The 16821-nt window shown below is 69.9% G+C and overlaps 1 protein-coding gene across 2 annotated transcripts; it reads left to right on the top strand.

Annotated features, from left to right (window-relative positions):
• The first annotated feature begins 978 nt into the window (after positions 1–978).
• Positions 979–16140, top strand: PALM (paralemmin). Of its 2 annotated transcripts, XM_084302712.1 has the most exons (9): positions 979–1146; positions 8504–8552; positions 9326–9406; positions 9511–9641; positions 10410–10536; positions 10695–10716; positions 10873–10932; positions 11943–12074; positions 13354–16140. In XM_084302712.1, exons 1-9 carry the CDS (start codon positions 1142–1144, stop codon positions 13920–13922), a joined length of 1176 nt encoding a protein of 391 aa, XP_084158838.1. In that variant the 5' UTR covers positions 979–1141; the 3' UTR covers positions 13923–16140. The 2 variants fall into 2 exon arrangements, with proteins under 2 accessions (XP_084158838.1, XP_084158837.1); XM_084302711.1 differs by lacking the exons at positions 979–1146; positions 8504–8552 and having other exon boundaries at positions 9120–9406.
• Positions 16141–16821: the final 681 nt, after the last annotated feature.

Raw genomic sequence — 16821 nt, 5'->3', positions numbered from 1 at the left:
AGGGCTGCGGAGCCAGCCTGGCCTGCGGCACCGCTCGGCAGCCTCCCTTGGATCGGGGAGGCTGCTCGCTGGGAGGGGAGCGGATTAAGGAAGGAAGAGTGAAAGCAGAGCAGCTTCCAGCCCCGTCCTGGCTGCTCTCGTGCCTTGAACTAACTGGGATGAAATCCTGCTCTTGGCGCAGCGGGGGTGAGCAGGGCCCTGCCATGGCCCGGGGACGCTCCCCAGCATGTGGCAGTGCCCATGCCAACCCCCCAGGGATGCTGCGTGGCTCTGGGCCTGTGCCCATGCACGGGGGCTGCAGCCTCTGGTCCAGATCCCCAGCTGGGAGGGCTGAGGGTCTGACAGCTGGGGGTCCCGTGGTTGGGGGTCCCATGGTTGGGGTCCCATGGTTGGGGTCCCGTGGTTGGGGGTCCCATGGTTGGGGGTCCCATGGTTGGGGTGCCCCTGCCATGGAGCTGGGCTCACTCTGGGGTGTGTGAGGAGCTCGTGCCCCTGGATTTCTTCACACCGCCGTGGTTTGAGCCTCGGCCCGGGCTTCCTGTGTCAGTTTGCCAGCGTTTACCCAACAAAACTGTCAGTGGGAAGAGGGGGAGCTGGGGGGGGGCAGCCCCGGCCCTGCTGAGGGTCGCTCTTGGCACCCCCGGGGTTGCGTGGCGGTGCTGGGAGTGGGGCGTCTGGCCGGGACCGGGGGACCCCTCCCGGGGACGGCGGGGCTCAGCCCGTGGTGGGGGGCCCAGCCCGGGGCGGGGGGCTCGGGCAGGAGCCGGCAGCGCCCGCGGCCCCCCGGTTCCTCGCAGCCGGACCCGGCTTCGGGGTCCCCGCAACCCCGAAAGCGGCCGCGGGAGCGCCCGGGGGCGGCGGCGGCGGCGGGCGGGGAGCGCCGCGCCCCGAGGCCGGGTGAGGGGCGGCGGCAGTGGCGGGGCGCGCCCGGCAGACGGAGCTGTGCGGGAGGCGGCGGCACCGGCGCGGCCCCGCCATCCCTGCGCATCCCGCAGCCCCGCCGGGGATGCCGCCGCCCGCCGGGCCCTGAGCGCCGGGACGCCGGCGGCCGCCGGCCCCGCTCCGCCGCGCCTCGCCCGGCCCCCCCCATCCCCCCCCACCCCAACGCCCCCGCCCCGGACCCGCGGAGCCCGCCTGGAAGATGGAGTGAGTACCGGGGCCGGGCCGCCCCCCACCCCCCGGCACCCCCGCACCGGGCCGCGGGTCCCCCGGTGCCGCGCACCGCAGTGCCGGGGCGGGGGCCGGGGCTCCGGACCCCCCTCCCTCCGCTCCCCACGGCGGGGTCGCGGTACCGAGGGCTCGGGGAGGCGACACCGGCGGCTCGCGTGTCCCCCCCCCCCGACTCGGTGCGGGGCTCCCGGACCCCCAAAACCGGGGTTCGCGCACCCCCCCCTCACCCCCGCCGGTCCCGGGGCCTCGCGTCCCAGACCCGGGGGCTCGGGGCCCCCATCCTCGGTGCCGCGTCCGCCCCGGTGCCGGGGGCTCGGCCCCCGCTGCTGCTCGGTGGGGGCTGCCCCCGGTGCCTGCCCCCCCCCGCCCTGCCGCGGGGTGCCGGGGGGCGGCGGTGGGGGCCCGGGGCTGGCGCGGGGGCTGCGGGGGGCGAGTCCCTGCTGGGGGGGGGGGTGGAAGGGCGGCGATTTGGGCGGCTCGGACCTGTTGTTGCTGCTGCGTGTGGCTGGGGGCGAGTGGGTGGCGGGGAGCCCGCGGCCCCCTCCCTGCGCACGCGGCCCCCATCCCTCGGCGAGGGGCCTGGGGGGCAGCCCCGGGGGCTTCTCGCAGCCCGGTTCCTGCCGGGGGGGGGGCTCCGGGCGAGCCCGGGGATGCTCTCCCGGCCCCGACCTTCTTTGTGTGCCGCGGTGGGGCCCTGCCCCGCTCGGCTGCTGCCTGCGGCCGGCTCCGGGCTGGGCGCGGGGATCCGCGGGCGGATGGGGAGCGGGGGGCACGGGTCGGGGGCGCCCTGCCCGTGCTGGTCGTGCCCCTCGGGAGGGCAGGGGGCTGCTGCTCCACGCCAGGTGCCAGCGGGGGCAGCCCCATCACACCCAGGCCTTCCCTTCCCTCCCCGTGGCTCCAGTCCCCCCCCCGGCACGATGGGGACCCCGGCATCTCCTGGGTTTGGCACCGGGAATTTGGGGGGCATCCATCCAGCCCAGCCTGGGGGCCTGCTCCTTGTGACTGCCTCGCCCCGCAGCAATTAATGGGCTGCCTGCTAATGAGGTGCTGGGTGCTCGACTGGTCCTGCTCGGCTGCCGGCTGCGGTTTGGGGGAGCCCTGCTGGGGGTGCTGGAGGCGGTCGGGGTGATTGCTGCCTGCTGTTGGGGTTGGATTCTGGCTTGCTGAGAGTGGTGTGGGAGGCACCAGCAGGGGCCTGGGAGGGTTTCAGAGGCCTGGGTGCAACGTTTGGGATGGAAATGGGGAGGGGGCCAGCCCCCAGGCCTGGTGACAGCTCAGGGCAGGGCGGCAGCTCCTGTCCCCAGCTCCCCCACGCCACATCTCCTGGCTCCACTCCTCCCTCCCAAGCCCCTCTGACACCGGGGGCTGAGGGATAGACCCCGCTGGCTGCCCCCAGGGACAAGGAGCCCTTTGGGAATGTGCCAGGGCTGTTGTCTGTGTGCTGGAAATACCAGACTGTTCCTCCTCTAGACTAAAATCCCCGCTAGGGAAACGTGCCCTGGAGGTGAGAGGTGAGCACGGGGCTGAGCAGTGAAGCAGAGCCCCAGCGTGCACGGCTTCTGTTTGGGCAGCTTCAGCGCAGCCCCTCCTGGGCGCTCAGGGTTTGTCTCTTCTGGAGATGGGTCTTGAGATTTTGGGCTGGAATACATGTGCAAAAGTTACTGCTGGCTGCCGTGCCGACACGCGTTCTCCCTGGGCAGCTGTGGGTGTGTGAGCAGACCTACAGCTCCAGCGCTCCTGCACTGGCTTCCATCGCGGGTCAGTCGTGCTCTGCTAAATTCAGACCCTGGTCGCTGGGATGGGAGCGTAGGAAAGTCCCGGGTCAGGAGAGGCCCATGGCAAAGCGCTCCCTGGACCCAGGCCTGGCTCTGCGGCCGCTAATGCGCGCTGGGCAGCGTGCTCCGGGCTTGGGCTGGCTCTTGCCTTTCCTTGGCGTTGGCAGCAGCTGGAGGAGGGTGCTGGCCGCGGCGAGCTGCTGGTGCCAAGGGAGGTTTGGCTAAAAGCTTCCAGCTCTGTAAGAGCTGCTGGTCCCATCGGGGCTGCTCTGCTGTCCTCTGCTCCTGCTGCTATTGATGCTGCTGAGTAGCTGGAGATTTTGCATCTCCACTTCTGGCTGCTCTGATAGCTCTTCCCTGTGCCTTGTTGTGCCTCCCGCAGCCTTCTGGCCTCCTCGGGAGCTGGGTGCTCTCCTGGTCCTGCCCTTCCCCATCGTCCCTAGCCCTGATCAGGAGCCGAGAGCCTTGCAGAGGGGGAGGAGGGAGATTTCAGCCCTGGGGGTAACCTGGGGGCTCTCCCGCTGGGTGGGACTCGGGGTCCTGCTCTCCCCTCCACGTGCCTCTGTGATGAAGTTAAAACCCAGTCCACCGTGGTTCCCAAATGTCCCGGAGGAAGCCATAAAGCTCGGCCGCAGACAGCCGCACAATGGCACCGCAGCCCCCGCGCCAGGAACCGGGGCTCGGAGCTCGGCCCCGCAGCCACCAGCCGTGGCCCCGCGGCCCCTCAAGTGCACCGGGCTGGGCAGGAACTGGAGCAAGAGCAGGTTTCCTTGGGAAACTGCTGCTGCTAGCTCTCCTGGTTCCTGGCCAGAAATAGCCACTTTCCCCTGCGCTGGGGGGGGCAGCTCACACCTTCCGCACCGCGCCGGGCTCGGCCAGATGGGCTTCGGCACTGGAAGTGGCTGCAGTGGGGCTGGGGCGGGCGGGCAGGGGGCTCTGCCTGGGGGAGCCTCTCCAGGGCCCCCCACACTGGTTGCTGAAGAGCAAGGCTGGGACGTGGAAAGGACGGGCACAGGTCTGAGGGGTCAGGACAGGCCTGAGGGAGGGCAGAGAGCTCGGGGCTGGAGGCAGAGGCGGTGGCGGGGAGCCTGATCTTCCGAGTCTGTACTTAGCACTTGCACCCACTGGGAGGGGAGCGGGGCCCCTCAGGCCCCAGACAGTCCCAGGGGGTGAGGATGAGGCCTCCAGCAGCCCTGGAGCTCCCGTCAGGGAGGGGAGCCCAGGCTGGACCTGCTCCAGGCAGGTGCTTCCTCGTGCGGAGGAGCTGGACGTGGTGTGAGGACAGAGCTCCCCGCCGGGGGCTGCGGGTGCTGGCTCAGGGCTCGGTGTCCTGCCAGGGCTCTGCACATGAACCGCATCCCTGCTGGATGTGAGGAGCCTCGTGTGCCTTCATCTTCCTGGCGCTGGCGTGGGAAAGCTGCGGTGCCTCGAAGGAGCGAGGAGCGGGGACAACGTGACGCCGCCGGGGTGGCCGGAGCCGAGCGCCACGTCCCCGGCTGGTGCTGGAGCTGCTGGGCTGCCCGGGGGGGAGGCTCTGCTCTCATTCATAAATCGTGTGGGTGTTTCCTAGTGGAGCCTTGCTCCTCTAACTGGAAGGGAGCTGGAAACCCAAGTGTTTGGAGGGCACTCGAACCATTGTTTGAAAGATCTGTAATTTTCCAATCAAACTCTCTCCTTGAGCCTCCGTTCATCAAATATTCATAGGATCCATTTTCTCCTGGCACTCCCAGCCCACGTCTCAGCCCCGAGAATCAATCAGGCAGCTCTGCTGCTCTAATGCATCCTGCGTTTTCAGGAGCTGCCACCCCTCCTCCCGCCTCCCCCCCCCATCCCATCCCCTCCCCAGGCAGCCCGCGGGTACCCGCAGGGCTCCGAGCAGCCCGGCTGCGCGCAGCGGGGGCCCGGCCTCTCCTCGCCGTCACCGGGAGCCTCGTCCCTTCCCTTCCAGCCTGCTGGCTGATGATTTATTTGCCTTCGCTGTCGATGGCTGTCGGCCCCGAGCTGCTGCAGCCCCCTCCCCTCCGCACCCAGCTACGGGTGAGGGTGTTTGAGGGCGGCCCTGCTGTCCGTGGCGGTGCTTTGGGGGCCTCACGGCTGCCCCACGGCAGCAGCACTCGGGGCCGGCTTTCCCCGGGGGTCTGGCTCTTGGTGTACACCAGCACCGCTCCTGCGTGGCTGCCTGAGCTGCTGCTGCTTGCACCCGTGCTGGGCCCCGCACCAGGGCTCGTCTCGCCGGGGCCTCTCCCTGCCCTGCGCTCTGGCTCGGAGCTGAGCGGGTGGGAACGGAGCGGAGGTCAGGGGAGCGGAGGAGCAGCTTGAAACGGCTCTTCGCACATTTGGATGAGCTAATGGGAAAAAACAGAGGAAGGCAAATAAACATTATTGTTTCATGTCAGGCGGGGAGGAGACAAAAGGTCACAGGCTTCCCTTGTGATGGTGGAAACAGCGGCATCAGCAGGGCTGGAAAGAGCTGGAGAGCCAGGCAGGGAGCGCGGTGCGTGCTCGGGGCGCGTGCGTGCGCACACGTGGGCGCGTGGCTCTGCCCGAGGACTGCTGCCGTAGCAGGGGGAGTTCCCCCGGTGCCGTCTGTGCCCCCGGTCCCAGCGACCTCATTTGTCGTGCCACGGCCACGAGGCGCATCGGAGCCCGCTGGAGGAGCTGCCCCGGGACGGGCAGGGCTGGGACGTGCGTGCAGAGGGCAGCGGGCGAAGCATGAACCTGTTTGCAGGAGCACACGAGACCGGGTGAAATGAGGCGTGGCGGAGGAAGGGGTTGCTTTGTTGTTTTTTTTCTGCCCTCATGGTTCCCGAGGGGGGTGCCGGCCCCAGACTTGGTGCCCCAGGGGGCTCCTTTCCGCCCCTCCGGGCACCCTGGCTGAGGCCGGAGCTTGGCGCTGCCGAGGCCTCCCGGGGAGCCCTGGAGCTGCCGAGTCCTTGGCCCGGCTGCGCCCTGGCCCCAGCCCTGCTGCTGGGCCCCCTCGGTCCCCGGGGCACAGCATCCTCCCTCCCGCGTTGCCATGGCGCCGTTGCCAGGGCGCCGTTGCCATGGTGATGTTGCCAGGGCGCCCGGCTTGGCGCGGCCAGCCCTCATCCCTCATCCCTCATCCCTCGTCCCTCGTCCCTCGTCCCTCATCCCTTGTCCCTCATCCTGGGGCTGCTGCCCCCCGGGACATCCGGGGCTGGGGAGCGGCTGCTCGGGGGGAGCCTGGGATGACCCCAGCCCCAGCCCACCCCGGGGCTCCACTCACCAGCCCCCAGCCCTGGGGGCCCTATGAAGCGTGGTGACCCCCCTGGGATGGTGCAGGACAGGGACTGGGGGGCTGGAGGGGGCTGTAGGAGCCCCCCCGCCCACTCTTCTGCCCCCACGCCCTGTCCCCGTGGGTAGGGGTCTGGGGGCTCCGGGGTCAGCCCCACCCTGCCCCTTCTCGGGGTCTGGAGGTGAGAGATGAGTGCCCGGGGCCTTGTGGCAGGGCTGGGGTGCACCCGGGGCTGGGTCTGGGGGGGCAGCAAGGGGGCGTCCAGCCTGTTCTGCGTCTTTCCCTGGGCCAGGAAGATTCCTGGCGTTCACCCCGGGAATGCAGAGGCTTCAGCAAATAATGGAAAATAAAGAGGATGGAGGAAAAGCAGAACAGAACGTTTCAGGAACACTGAAAAAGTTTGGATCTGTTGCACGGGGCAAGATCCAGGAAAGAAGCGGGCTTTGGTCCAAAGTCCTCCGAGGCCGGGGTGCCGAGAGCTGGGCTCGGGGGGTGCCCCTGGCCCCGGAGCAGGGTGGTCCTGGCACGGGGCACCCCGGGGCTGCCTGGTCCCACAGCTGGGGAGGGCGTGGGGGGCCCTTGGAGAGCCCACGGGTGAGGGGGCTGCCGAGGGGGGGCTGCAGGGCACAGGCAGTCTGGGGGGCTGCAGGGGGGTCCGGATGGCGTGGATGGAGCGGGGCCGGCCCCCGGTGCCCTCCGCTTCCTGCGGGACAGGGAGCAGCTCGCAGGGAGCAGGGGTGAGAACGGGACCCGCGGACGCTCCGACTCCCTTTGGGGTTTTCAGTATTTAATTTCCCAGCTCGGGCGCAGCGTGGGGACGGCAGGCGGGCTGCCAGCACGCTGACAAATGGAGGCTGCTGACAGCGGGCGAGCGCATGCGTGCGTGTGCAGAGCAGCCACGGCATCACCCCGAACTGCACCAAAATAACCGCCCCAAAGCGGCACCGGCCCCGCTTCGTTTGTCTGGCCCTGATTTCACGCGCTGCCAGGATCCGGGTGCGGGGGAACCGCTGCCTTCCAGGGGGAGGAGGATGGAGGCGGGGGGGCTCCTCTCGTACCAGTGGGACATGGGGCCAGGCCTGGGGGGGTGCCGTGTGCGGGGAGCAGGTGAAGGTCACTGTGGGGCATCACGTTTTCCATGACCCCTTCAGGAAATGTCCCTGTTGTTTTTCCGGGGCTTTCTGGAAAGCGGCGATGTTTTGCATGCCATGGAAATGTTTTGCTTGGGGTGGGGATGGGGAAAACAGCCTGAACACAGCACCGTCGGAGGGCAGCTGGGAGGGGATGAGCAGAGGGGCACTTGCAGGTCCCTGCTTGCTCTGGGAATGCTTCGGGGCCACCGCAGCCCCTCTCTGTCCCTGGGGGTCAGGACGGTCTGCGCTCGCTCTGAGCGCTGCAAACCCTCAGGCCCAGCCCGGTGTGTGCAGGGACAGGACCCGCGTGGGGCGGTTGGTGTCTCACTGTCCCCCAAGCCTTGGCCACCCCAGCTCCAGCGCTCCCAGCCAGGGCTGGAGCTCCTGGGAGCTGCGAAAATGGGTTCGCACTTGGCCCGTTTCTCCCCAAGACTCGCTCCCTTTGCTCCTGCCCCCTCCTGGGCTCCGCCGTCCCTCGCTCTGGCGAGCAAATGGCAACGATCCACCGCCTTACGCCACCGCCGAGCCTCCCACCCTAATTACTGCCGCAGCTCAGCGCTTCGTTAGCATCGGCTGGCACGCAGCCCGCCTGCTCCCGGCGGCACCGCAGCCTCCCCAGGTCGCAGACGGGCCCCGGGCGGGCGTCTCCAGCCCGGCTGCGCCCGCACCTGGTGCTGTGCGGCACGTCGGGGCCGTGTGTCTGTGCACGTCCGTGTGTCTGCGCCTGCATGCGCGTGGCGGGGTGTCTGTGCACATCCCCGTGTCCGTGCTCCTTGGTGTGTCCGTGTCTGCACGCGTGTGCCTGTGCGCACACAGGGGAGGGGTCTCTGTGCAGGAAAGGTGTCGGCAGCCAAGGAAGGGGCTTGCCATGGGCAGTGCGAGGCGGGTGGAGCAGTGGGTGGCCAGAAGCGCCCCGCTCCAGCACCTCCGTGGGTACCACGTCCACCTGCGTGCCGCGGGGTCACCGCCAGCAGCACGGGGACGGCGGCGAGCAGGGAGCGGGTGCCTGGAGGAGACGCGCGGGGCGAGGAGTGCTCGGCTGCGGGGTGGTGAAGGGCAGGGGAGGCAGCAGCCGGCGGAAGGGACGAGCTCGGCCTTTGTCTGTGCGCAGTGTCCGGCACAATGTCCGCATTCAGCGCGCTTCACGGCTGCTCTGTGCTCTCTTGCAGGGCTGTGGAGACCAGCACCCTTCAGCAGGAGAGGCTGCAGGCCATCGCGGTGAGTCCCCTAGGGCGAGCAGGCAGCACCTGGCTGCTGGCCCCGTGTCCCGGCCCCAAGGAGGTGACCCCCCCGGGACCCCCGGGGCTTGGTTCTACACCTCTGGACCAGGGGCAGAGCTGGCGGCTGGGAGGGTTAATTAACGAAGTGGCACCTTGATGAGCCACGAGGGAGAGGGAAACGAGTGAGGAGCCCCCCTTTGCCCTTCCCGAGGGCTGGGGCTCGTGCAGGACCCGGCCCTGCGTGGTGCAGGCTCTGCCCTGCCCCTGCCCCTGCCCCTGCCCCGCAGCAGCTCCCTGGCCCCCGGTGCCGCCGGCGGCTGCCAGCTCCCCGCTCCCCATCCCCATCGCTATCGGCCGATCTGCGCTGTACAAAGGGCAAATTGTTTGGGGCCAGAGGAGGAAAAAAAGCGAGTGACGCTTCCCGGGACTGGGACTGACTCTGCTAAAATAATCTGGACCGACCCCAGGATGTGCAGCGAGGCGGGGCCGGGGGAAGAGGCCGCATGGGGCTGGGTTCCCGACGCCGGCTCTCGCTCAGCAGGGCCAGGCACAAAGAGCCCGTGCTCTGCGCCCTCCGTGCCTCAGTTTCCCCCAGTGCTGGGCTGGTGAGGTGCAGTCCCCTGGGGGGGGGGCGGACGAGGGGCTCCAGCCGTGCAGACCCGAGCCCAGAGGCTGCCCCCCCCCGGGATGGAGGCGCCCCCCCTCCGGCCGTGCCTGCTGCTGCCCCTGCCCCAGGCCGACCCCGGCTGTGCCGCTGTCCCGTCCCCGCAGGAGAAGCGGAAACGCCAGACGGAGATCGAGAACAAGAGGCGGCAGCTCGAGGATGACCGGCGGCAGCTGCAGCACCTCAAGGTGAGGACCCCCCCCGGGGACCCCTCCTCTGCTCCAGGGATGGGCTGGAGCCCCTGGCCCCGGGGGCGGCAGGACCGTGACCCCCCCCCCCCCGTGCTCCCCAGTCCAAGGCTCTGCGGGAGAGGTGGCTGCTGGAGGGGGCCCCGTCCTCCGCCTCCGAGGAGGATGAGGCGATGAAGAAGCAAATGCAGGAGGATGAAGTGAAGACCAAGGAGCTGGAGGAAACCATCCAGAGGTAACGGGGCCGGGGGTGGCGGCGTGGGCTGGTGCCGGGGAGCCCGCAGGGAGCCGGGGACGTGCTCGGAGGGTGCCCAAATTCCCCGGGCAGACAGGAGGCCAGGAGGCAGCTGGGTCCCCACGTCGGACCCCACGGGCGCTGCCACCACGCTCAGGACAGGCTGGGCTGGCTCCCCGGGCACCCTTGGGTGGTCGTGACAGGAGGTGAGGGGGGGCAGCCCCCTCCCAGCCCCCCGGTGCCGGGGTGCTGATGGGGAGAAAGGGGCAGGGACCCCCCCAGCGGTGTCCCGGCAGCCCGGCAGGAATGCACCCGGTCCCTGGCTGCGCTCGTTAATTACCGGTTAATTACCGAGCATCCGAGCGGGGCGGCCAGGCATGAAGGGGGCTTTGTGTCCGTGTAATGGCGCGGGGCATTCCTCCGGGCTGCAGGGGGAAAGGGCAGCTCGCGGGGAGACGGAACCAAAGGCTGGGCGGAGGTGCCCTGGTTCACATGGGGGGGACACGGGGGACATGGGGGGGGCTCTGGGGGCCGGGGGGGGGCTTTGCCGGGCTGATGGCCGGGGCTTTTTCCTGGGGAATGTGATCAGGATGAACGTTTCTGAGAGCAAAACGTGGATGAGGTGGGGTCGCTCTGTGCCACCAGCCGATGGCGGGACTCAGAGCCCGCGGGGGTGTCTCGGTGGCGGTCTGTCCGTCTGTCCCTGGCTGTGTCACTGCTCCGTGCTCCCCGGTCTGAGCGCAGCCCCCGGCCCGGTTCCTCCCCCAGGCTGGAGAAGGAGCTGGAGACGCTGGAGAACAGCAGCTCGGTGGCGTCCACCAAGGAGAACCTGGCCGAGGTGGCGGCGGTGCCGGCCAAGGAGGAGAAGGCCGAGATCGTCCCCAACGCGCAGAAGGTGGGCACGGCCGACCCCCTGCAGGGCCGGGTGGGCAGGGGGTGAGGGGGCGAGGGGCTGCGTCTGGGGGGGGCTGTGCCTGGTGCCTCACCGCTGGGGCTGGGTGCACGGCGCAGTGCGTCCCCTGCGGCTCCTGACCTCGCTCTTCTGTCTTGCAGAGTCCCCTGGGCACAGCCGTAGGTAGGTGACCCTGCACCCCAAATCCCCTTGCAGGGGGAGCCCGTCCAGGTGGCAGCAGGAGGCTCTGTCTGCCCCGGGGCCATCCCGTGGGCGCGTGTGGGGCACGTGGGTGGCTGGGGATCGGCTCAGGGCGTCGTTTCTCCTCTCCACCCCCAGCCAAGAAGGTCTCCAGCAGCCCCATGAAGGCGGTGGAAGGCACCGACATGATGAAGGCAGGTACGTGCCCGCTGCCACGCGAGGAGCACTCCCTCCCAGTCGCTTCCCTCCTCCCGCCCCGCGGCATCTTTCGGCTCACCGCCCTCAGTGCTCAGCCTGTCCTGCAGCCCTGCCACCAACGATCCCCGCCGCTCCATGAGTTTCCAAGCCTAGGGCATCAAATATCGGTTATTTGCCATCGGAGGGTTCGTGTTCAGTGGGATCCCGCGGCTGGTTTGCAGTTCAGGGCCCCCATCCCCTCCCCATTCCATGTCTCTGCTCCAGTTTCATCCTTTGCCTCCTGCTGTTTGCGGCTTCTCGGTGCGAGGGAGAGCAGAGACGCGGGGCCGGGGCCGGGGCTGCCTGCCCGCGGGGGCTTGCAGAGGTGCGGGGAGCAGGCAGGGGCTGCGGGGCTGCAGCCGCTGGCACCAAGCTGCCCATGCTGGGACGGGGCTGGAGCTCCTGGAGAGGTTCGCTCTGGTCTGGGGACGCTCAGACCGGGCTGCAGCACTGCGAAGAACCCGGCTCTGTGTCCATGGAGCCGAGCACCGCCGGGCTGTGGTGACCCCGGTGCCTGTGGGGAGCAGCTGGGGAGCTGAAGGATCGGTGCCGAGGATCGCCCGTCCCACGGAGCGCAGGGGCTGCCCTGCCCCCTTGGCCAGCACCAGCGCCTTCAGCACCGCTTCCCACGAGCGTGATCCTGGCCCCGAGCCCAGGCCCCCGCGGGTGGCCCCGCTCACTGGCCGGACAGACGGAGGTAAGGGGATGCCGGCAGCACCAGGACGGTGAGAGCCCCGTGGGTCCCGTAGGAGGGCTGTGCCCGGGATGTCGCACCTGCCTCTGCCTCCACTCCTCCTCGCTGCAGCCTGCTGCCTTGCTAACGCCGCTGAGCACCGCTGAGCACCGCTGAGCACCGCTGAGCACCGCTGAGCACCGCGCCGTGCTGCTGCGCCTGCCCGCTGCCGGCTGCTGAGCACGGGCTGGGGAGGGCCGGGGCCGCCGTGACGCTCACTGTGCTCTTTGTGTCCCAGCCATGTACTCAGTGGAGATCACGGTGGAGAAGGACAGAGTTACTGGGGAGACCAAGGTCCTGTCCAGCACCACCCTTCTCCCCCAGAACCATTGTCTGCAAGGGGTCAAAGTGTACGAGGATGAGCTAAAAGGTAGGGCCCCATCCCGCACCGCCGGCAGGCGTCAGGAGCACAGGGCAGGGGCCGAGGGACCAGCTGCCCGAGCATCCCGTGGGCACCAGGGTGAGGAAGGGCCGGGGCAGCTCCTGCTGCCTCCACCGGCTCCACGGGGGAACTGGCTCAGGGCAAGCCCTCGACAGCCCGTCCTGCGCCCCAGCCAGCCCGGCGTGGGAGCCAGCCCAGCACCGTGGTGTGGACGGTCCTGAGGGGCCAGCCTGGGTTTGCACGTCAAGGCCCTGTGCTGATGGGGAGCACGGAAGAGGATCTGCTGTGTCCAGAGCCCCAGGAGCTCTGTTAAACCACAACAGCGTCTCACCAGTGAGGCGATGGCACCGGCATCGCGTCTGTGTCACGGGCACCTCCCGGCCAGGGACAGGATGGGGCTGAGCAGCTGGGCTGCTGGGGATCCCTGCGACCCTGCGCCACCCAGGCTGGCAGCACAGAGCCCATCCCCTGGGTGTGGAGAAGAAGCAGCTATAGGGAGCAGTGCCTCCTTTTGGGGCACCCCAGGAACCTGCTTTGATGGTGCTGGTGGCACCGAGGGACGGCTGTGTCAGCAAGGACTGACTGCGGAGCTGCAGAAAACGACCGGGAGCTGCGGTGGCTGAGCAGACCCTGGGCTCCATGGGCTGACCACAGCTGGGACCCCCCGTTCCCAAGGAGGTGCCGCGGAGCCCCCTGGCAGTGAGCAGCCCGGGTCCCTCCCGGCCGAGCCAGCCCTGCCTGGCCCAGTCATTATCTGTTATCGCTCGTCTGCCTGCGCTCCGTGGCTGTGGCACTGATCATCACATGATGCTCCAAGTCAAGTGGAAAATGCGATGCGCTGGGTGCATCCCTCACCGCCAAGCACGGCTCCTCCTGCCCTGCAGCGCTGCGAGTGCCCATGTGCTGCGCATCAGCAGCAGAAGACCCCGTCCCTCGGCGGGCACGGGGCCCCCGGGCACTGCAGGCACTGGGGCGCAGTGGGACCGGGTGCTCAGCTCGGGGACCTGCTGCAAAGCATCGCCTCGGCCCGGGGCCTGGGTTCAGAGGTGCCAAGGGCTGGGAGCGGCTCCTCAGTGGTGCCGTTGGTGCAGCCGCGCCACTCGCTGCACGGAGCAGGGGCTGGGAGGGCCGGGGGCTGCCAGGAGGTGAGCCTGGCCTGGGGACAAGGGGACAGCACGGGGAAGCCGGGCTGCACGAGCGGGGCTCGTCCCGGTGCAGTCCGAGCCCCCTCCCCGCCACCCCTCACCTCCTGCTCTTGTCCCCGCAGTGGTGCACGCGGTGAGCGCCGAGGCTGGGGCCCTGCAGAACGGGGCGCACCCCCTCAGCTCCTCGGAGGTGGACGAGCTCCTTCACAAGGCGGACGAGGTGACCCTGAGCGAGGCCAAGGCGGGCGAGGAGGCGGCCGGCAGCGCCCCGTCCAGCCAGAAGCCGACGCCGCGCAGGGAGATCACGGGGCTGCAGGCGAAGCCAAGGGAAAACTCCACGGCGCTGCCGCCGGGCGAGGGCGCGGAGCCGAGCCGGGAGCAGCCGGTCACCATGATCTTCATGGGCTACCAGAACGTGGAAGACGAGAACGAGACCAAGAAGGTGCTGGGGCTGGAGGGCACCATCAAGGCCGAGCTGGTGGTGATCGAGGACGCCGAGAGCAAGCCGGAGCCGGCGGGCAAGGACCACGCGCCGCCCAACGGCACCGCGCTGGAGCCCGCGGCCGCCCCGCAGCAGGGGGAGGAGGCCCCGGGCGGGCAGAAGCCGGGCGCCAACGCCACGGAAGCCAAGGAGGCCGAGCAGGACATGGACGCGAAGAAGCAGCGCTGCAAATGCTGCACGGTGATGTGAGCCCCGCGGCCGGCGAGAGCAGGCTGCCCCCGCTGAGCCCCTCCGCCCCCGCTCCCCAGGCCCGCGGCCCCGCAGGACACAGGGTTACTCCCTGGCCAGACACAGCCCCCTTTTTTCTGAAGAACCGGGGAAATCCAACGCGGTGGCTGTAAAGCCGAAGGCGGCAGCACACCGAGGCCGTGGCATCGCTCGCCCCGTCTGTCCAACGCCCGCTCCGTGCGACACCCCCAGTGCTGCGTGTGATATTTATTAGAGACCCCCCCCCCCACGCCCCACGTTTCGCCTGCCCCTCCCCACGGCCCTGCCTCACCCCGGCGCAGACACCGGGAGCGTTTCCCTCCCTCCTCCAGCAATTTCCCACCCGCCGTTGGAAGACGGACGCCGGCCGGGCCAGGGGTCAGAGACAAATCCAGCAGCCGGCAGGACCCGCGGTCACCCAGCCCGCGGCAGGCATGGCGCGAAGCCCCCCGCCAGCCCTTCCCCTGCACCTCCAGCGCCATCTCTCCAGCACATCCCTGGCCTGGCTCCATCCCGGGGGCTTGGCCATCGTCGGCTCCGTGATGCTGGGCTCGGCCGGGCTGTCGGAGCGGTGCCAGGAGCGTGCAGGGTGCCACGGACCAGGCACAGCTCCCCTGGGGCAGGCGCAGCCTGGGTCCATGCAGGGAGCCTGGCTCCGCTCTCCTGGACTCTCCTCTCCATGCAGGGGCTCCTCGCCCTGCTGCTCGTGGTGACGGCAGCCACCGGCCAGGTACCGCCACCGCCACTGCTGCCATGGGGCCGTTCCAACACCTCATCTGCCCTGCCGGTGTCACTGGGCTCCAGCACCCAAGGGGGGCGAGCGGGGCCGTGTCTGGGTGCCCACCCAGGAGGGTGGTGATGGCTGGGGGCAGCGAGCAGCGGGGGAACGGGGGGTCCCAGCCCACGGGGATGGGATCAGGGCTTGGACCTGCCTGTGACACCCCGCAGCAGCATGAGGGTGGCCCAGAGCCCCCCAGCCCTGCCCTGGGGTGGCCCCTGTGCCCTCACCACGTCCTCCTGCCCCAGGCAGCTTTGCAGAGCCAGCTTGCGGGTCACCAGTGTCAGGTCCCCGGCCCAGTTCACCCCAGGTGCTGGGACTGGGGCCTGCTGGGGGGACTGGTGTCCCATGCAGGGTGTCCCTGGGACGCTGTCTCTGCCCTGGCTGGCAGCGTGGTGGAGGTCGGGGCCGTAGCCCCGTGCCAGGACCGCCAGCAGCCTCCCCGCTCCCCTGCCCCACGCCCCAGCCCGTCGGCGGGGATTTCACCACCAGCATTCGTGTTTCCTCCCCACTGAGACCTTCTGGGGCAGCAGGGGGGGCTCCACTGTGGCTAGCCGGGCACCCATGGGTGCTGAGCCTGGCCCAAACCCTGGGAGCTGCTGGCGAAGCATCCAGCGCGGGCAGGGCTCCTGCTGGGAGCCCCCAGCTCCCCCAGCCCGGTCCCCGTGGTCCTGGTCCCCCTGGGTCCCTGCTGCAGCACGAAGCTGGGGGCCCTGCTGCCACGTCCCAGCTGCTGCCCCAGTGCCACCGAGGCTGCGGGTTTACCCCAGTTGTGTCTGCAGGGCAGGGAGCAGGGGCTGGGGGCTGCGGGAGGCTGCGGGGGCTGGCGGTGCTGCAGTGCGGGGTCTCCTGGGGGGGGCCCTGTCCCTGAGCCGTGCGCCAAAAGCCTCTGGGAGAGGCAGAGCCCCGTGGGGGCAGGGGCAGAGCCTCTCCTGCCACCGGCAGGGACACGGCCGGCGGACCCCCGGTCCTAGGGCGTGTGTGACGTGGGGGGCTGGGGCTGGATGCTGGGGGGCATCGGCCCCATTAATCCCTGGGGGTCAGGGCTGGGTCCCCCGCAGGGTCCCACGTCACCTCCCACCACCCCTCCCCGGGTGCTGATCCCAAACCAGGCCCCCTGCCGCCCTCGGCACCCCCAGCCCCCCGGTTGCCTTCGGACCCAGCGTTGGCCCCTGGCAGAGGCAGGGTCAGGATCAGGCCCCGTGGGGCTGGGGCTGTGGGGGGGCAGCAGCAGCGAGGAGCCCGGCCGTGCCCCAGCCCCGTCCCGGCGAGCCCCGCGCCGTCCCCCCGCCTGGCTCAGCTGAAGTGCACTTCCCGCGCCCCCCCCGTGCTTTTTACTTGTGACGAAGCCGTTTGAAGTTTCCCCCCCTCCCTGACACCCCCCCCCCGTTGTTTGTAAGACACCCGAACCGAGCAAATAAAACTGTGTGAACAACCAGCCCCGCGCCTCCGCCTCTGCCTGGGAACACCTCGGCCCCACCGCTCGCACCCCGAGGTGGGCACCGGGCACGGGGGTGGGAAGGGGCCGGGAGGGGGGTGCTGGGGAGGGGACGGTGGCCGGAGGTCGGGTCCATCCCCATTGAGCACCACGGGGTAAGGCGGTGCACCAGCGGGGTCGGGAGCAGGGTCTGGCCCCATCTCCCCAGGCCCCCCGTGCTGCCCCCCCCCCAGCCGCGCTGCCTCGGCTCCGTCTCCTCTTGCCCCTGCCCGGAGGCTTCCCGTCAGCCTCTGCCCTTTGCCTGCTCCACAAGTGCAAGGGTCGCGGGCAGGGGTATTTGTGCCGGCACTGCTGGCAGCAGCCCTCCTCGCCTTGGCAGCGTTCCCGAGCCGTGCTGGCAGCGGGGCTGTGCCGGTGCCCCGTGCTCTGACCCGGGGTCCCCATCTCCTCCCCGCACTGGCACCGAGCGCCCCGCTCCCCCTGGATCACCGGGGCTGAGCCTGTGTGGGGCGGAGGCAGAGGTGCTGGCTGGCCGGGCTCCAGCGCCACCAGGTCTCCCTGCAGGATAAATCCCCCTGCTTCCTCCCGGCGGGTTGCCAGAGGCACTCGGTCAGGGTGACAGCCGGCTGGGTGCTGCCTTTGCCACCTGCGGCTGTGCCCCGGAG

Source organism: Netta rufina, assembly GCF_964035555.1.
Source record: "Netta rufina genome assembly, chromosome: 28".
In the NCBI taxonomy this organism is placed as follows: domain Eukaryota; kingdom Metazoa; phylum Chordata; class Aves; order Anseriformes; family Anatidae; genus Netta; species Netta rufina.
This window is presented reverse-complemented; position numbering and strand designations above follow the sequence as displayed.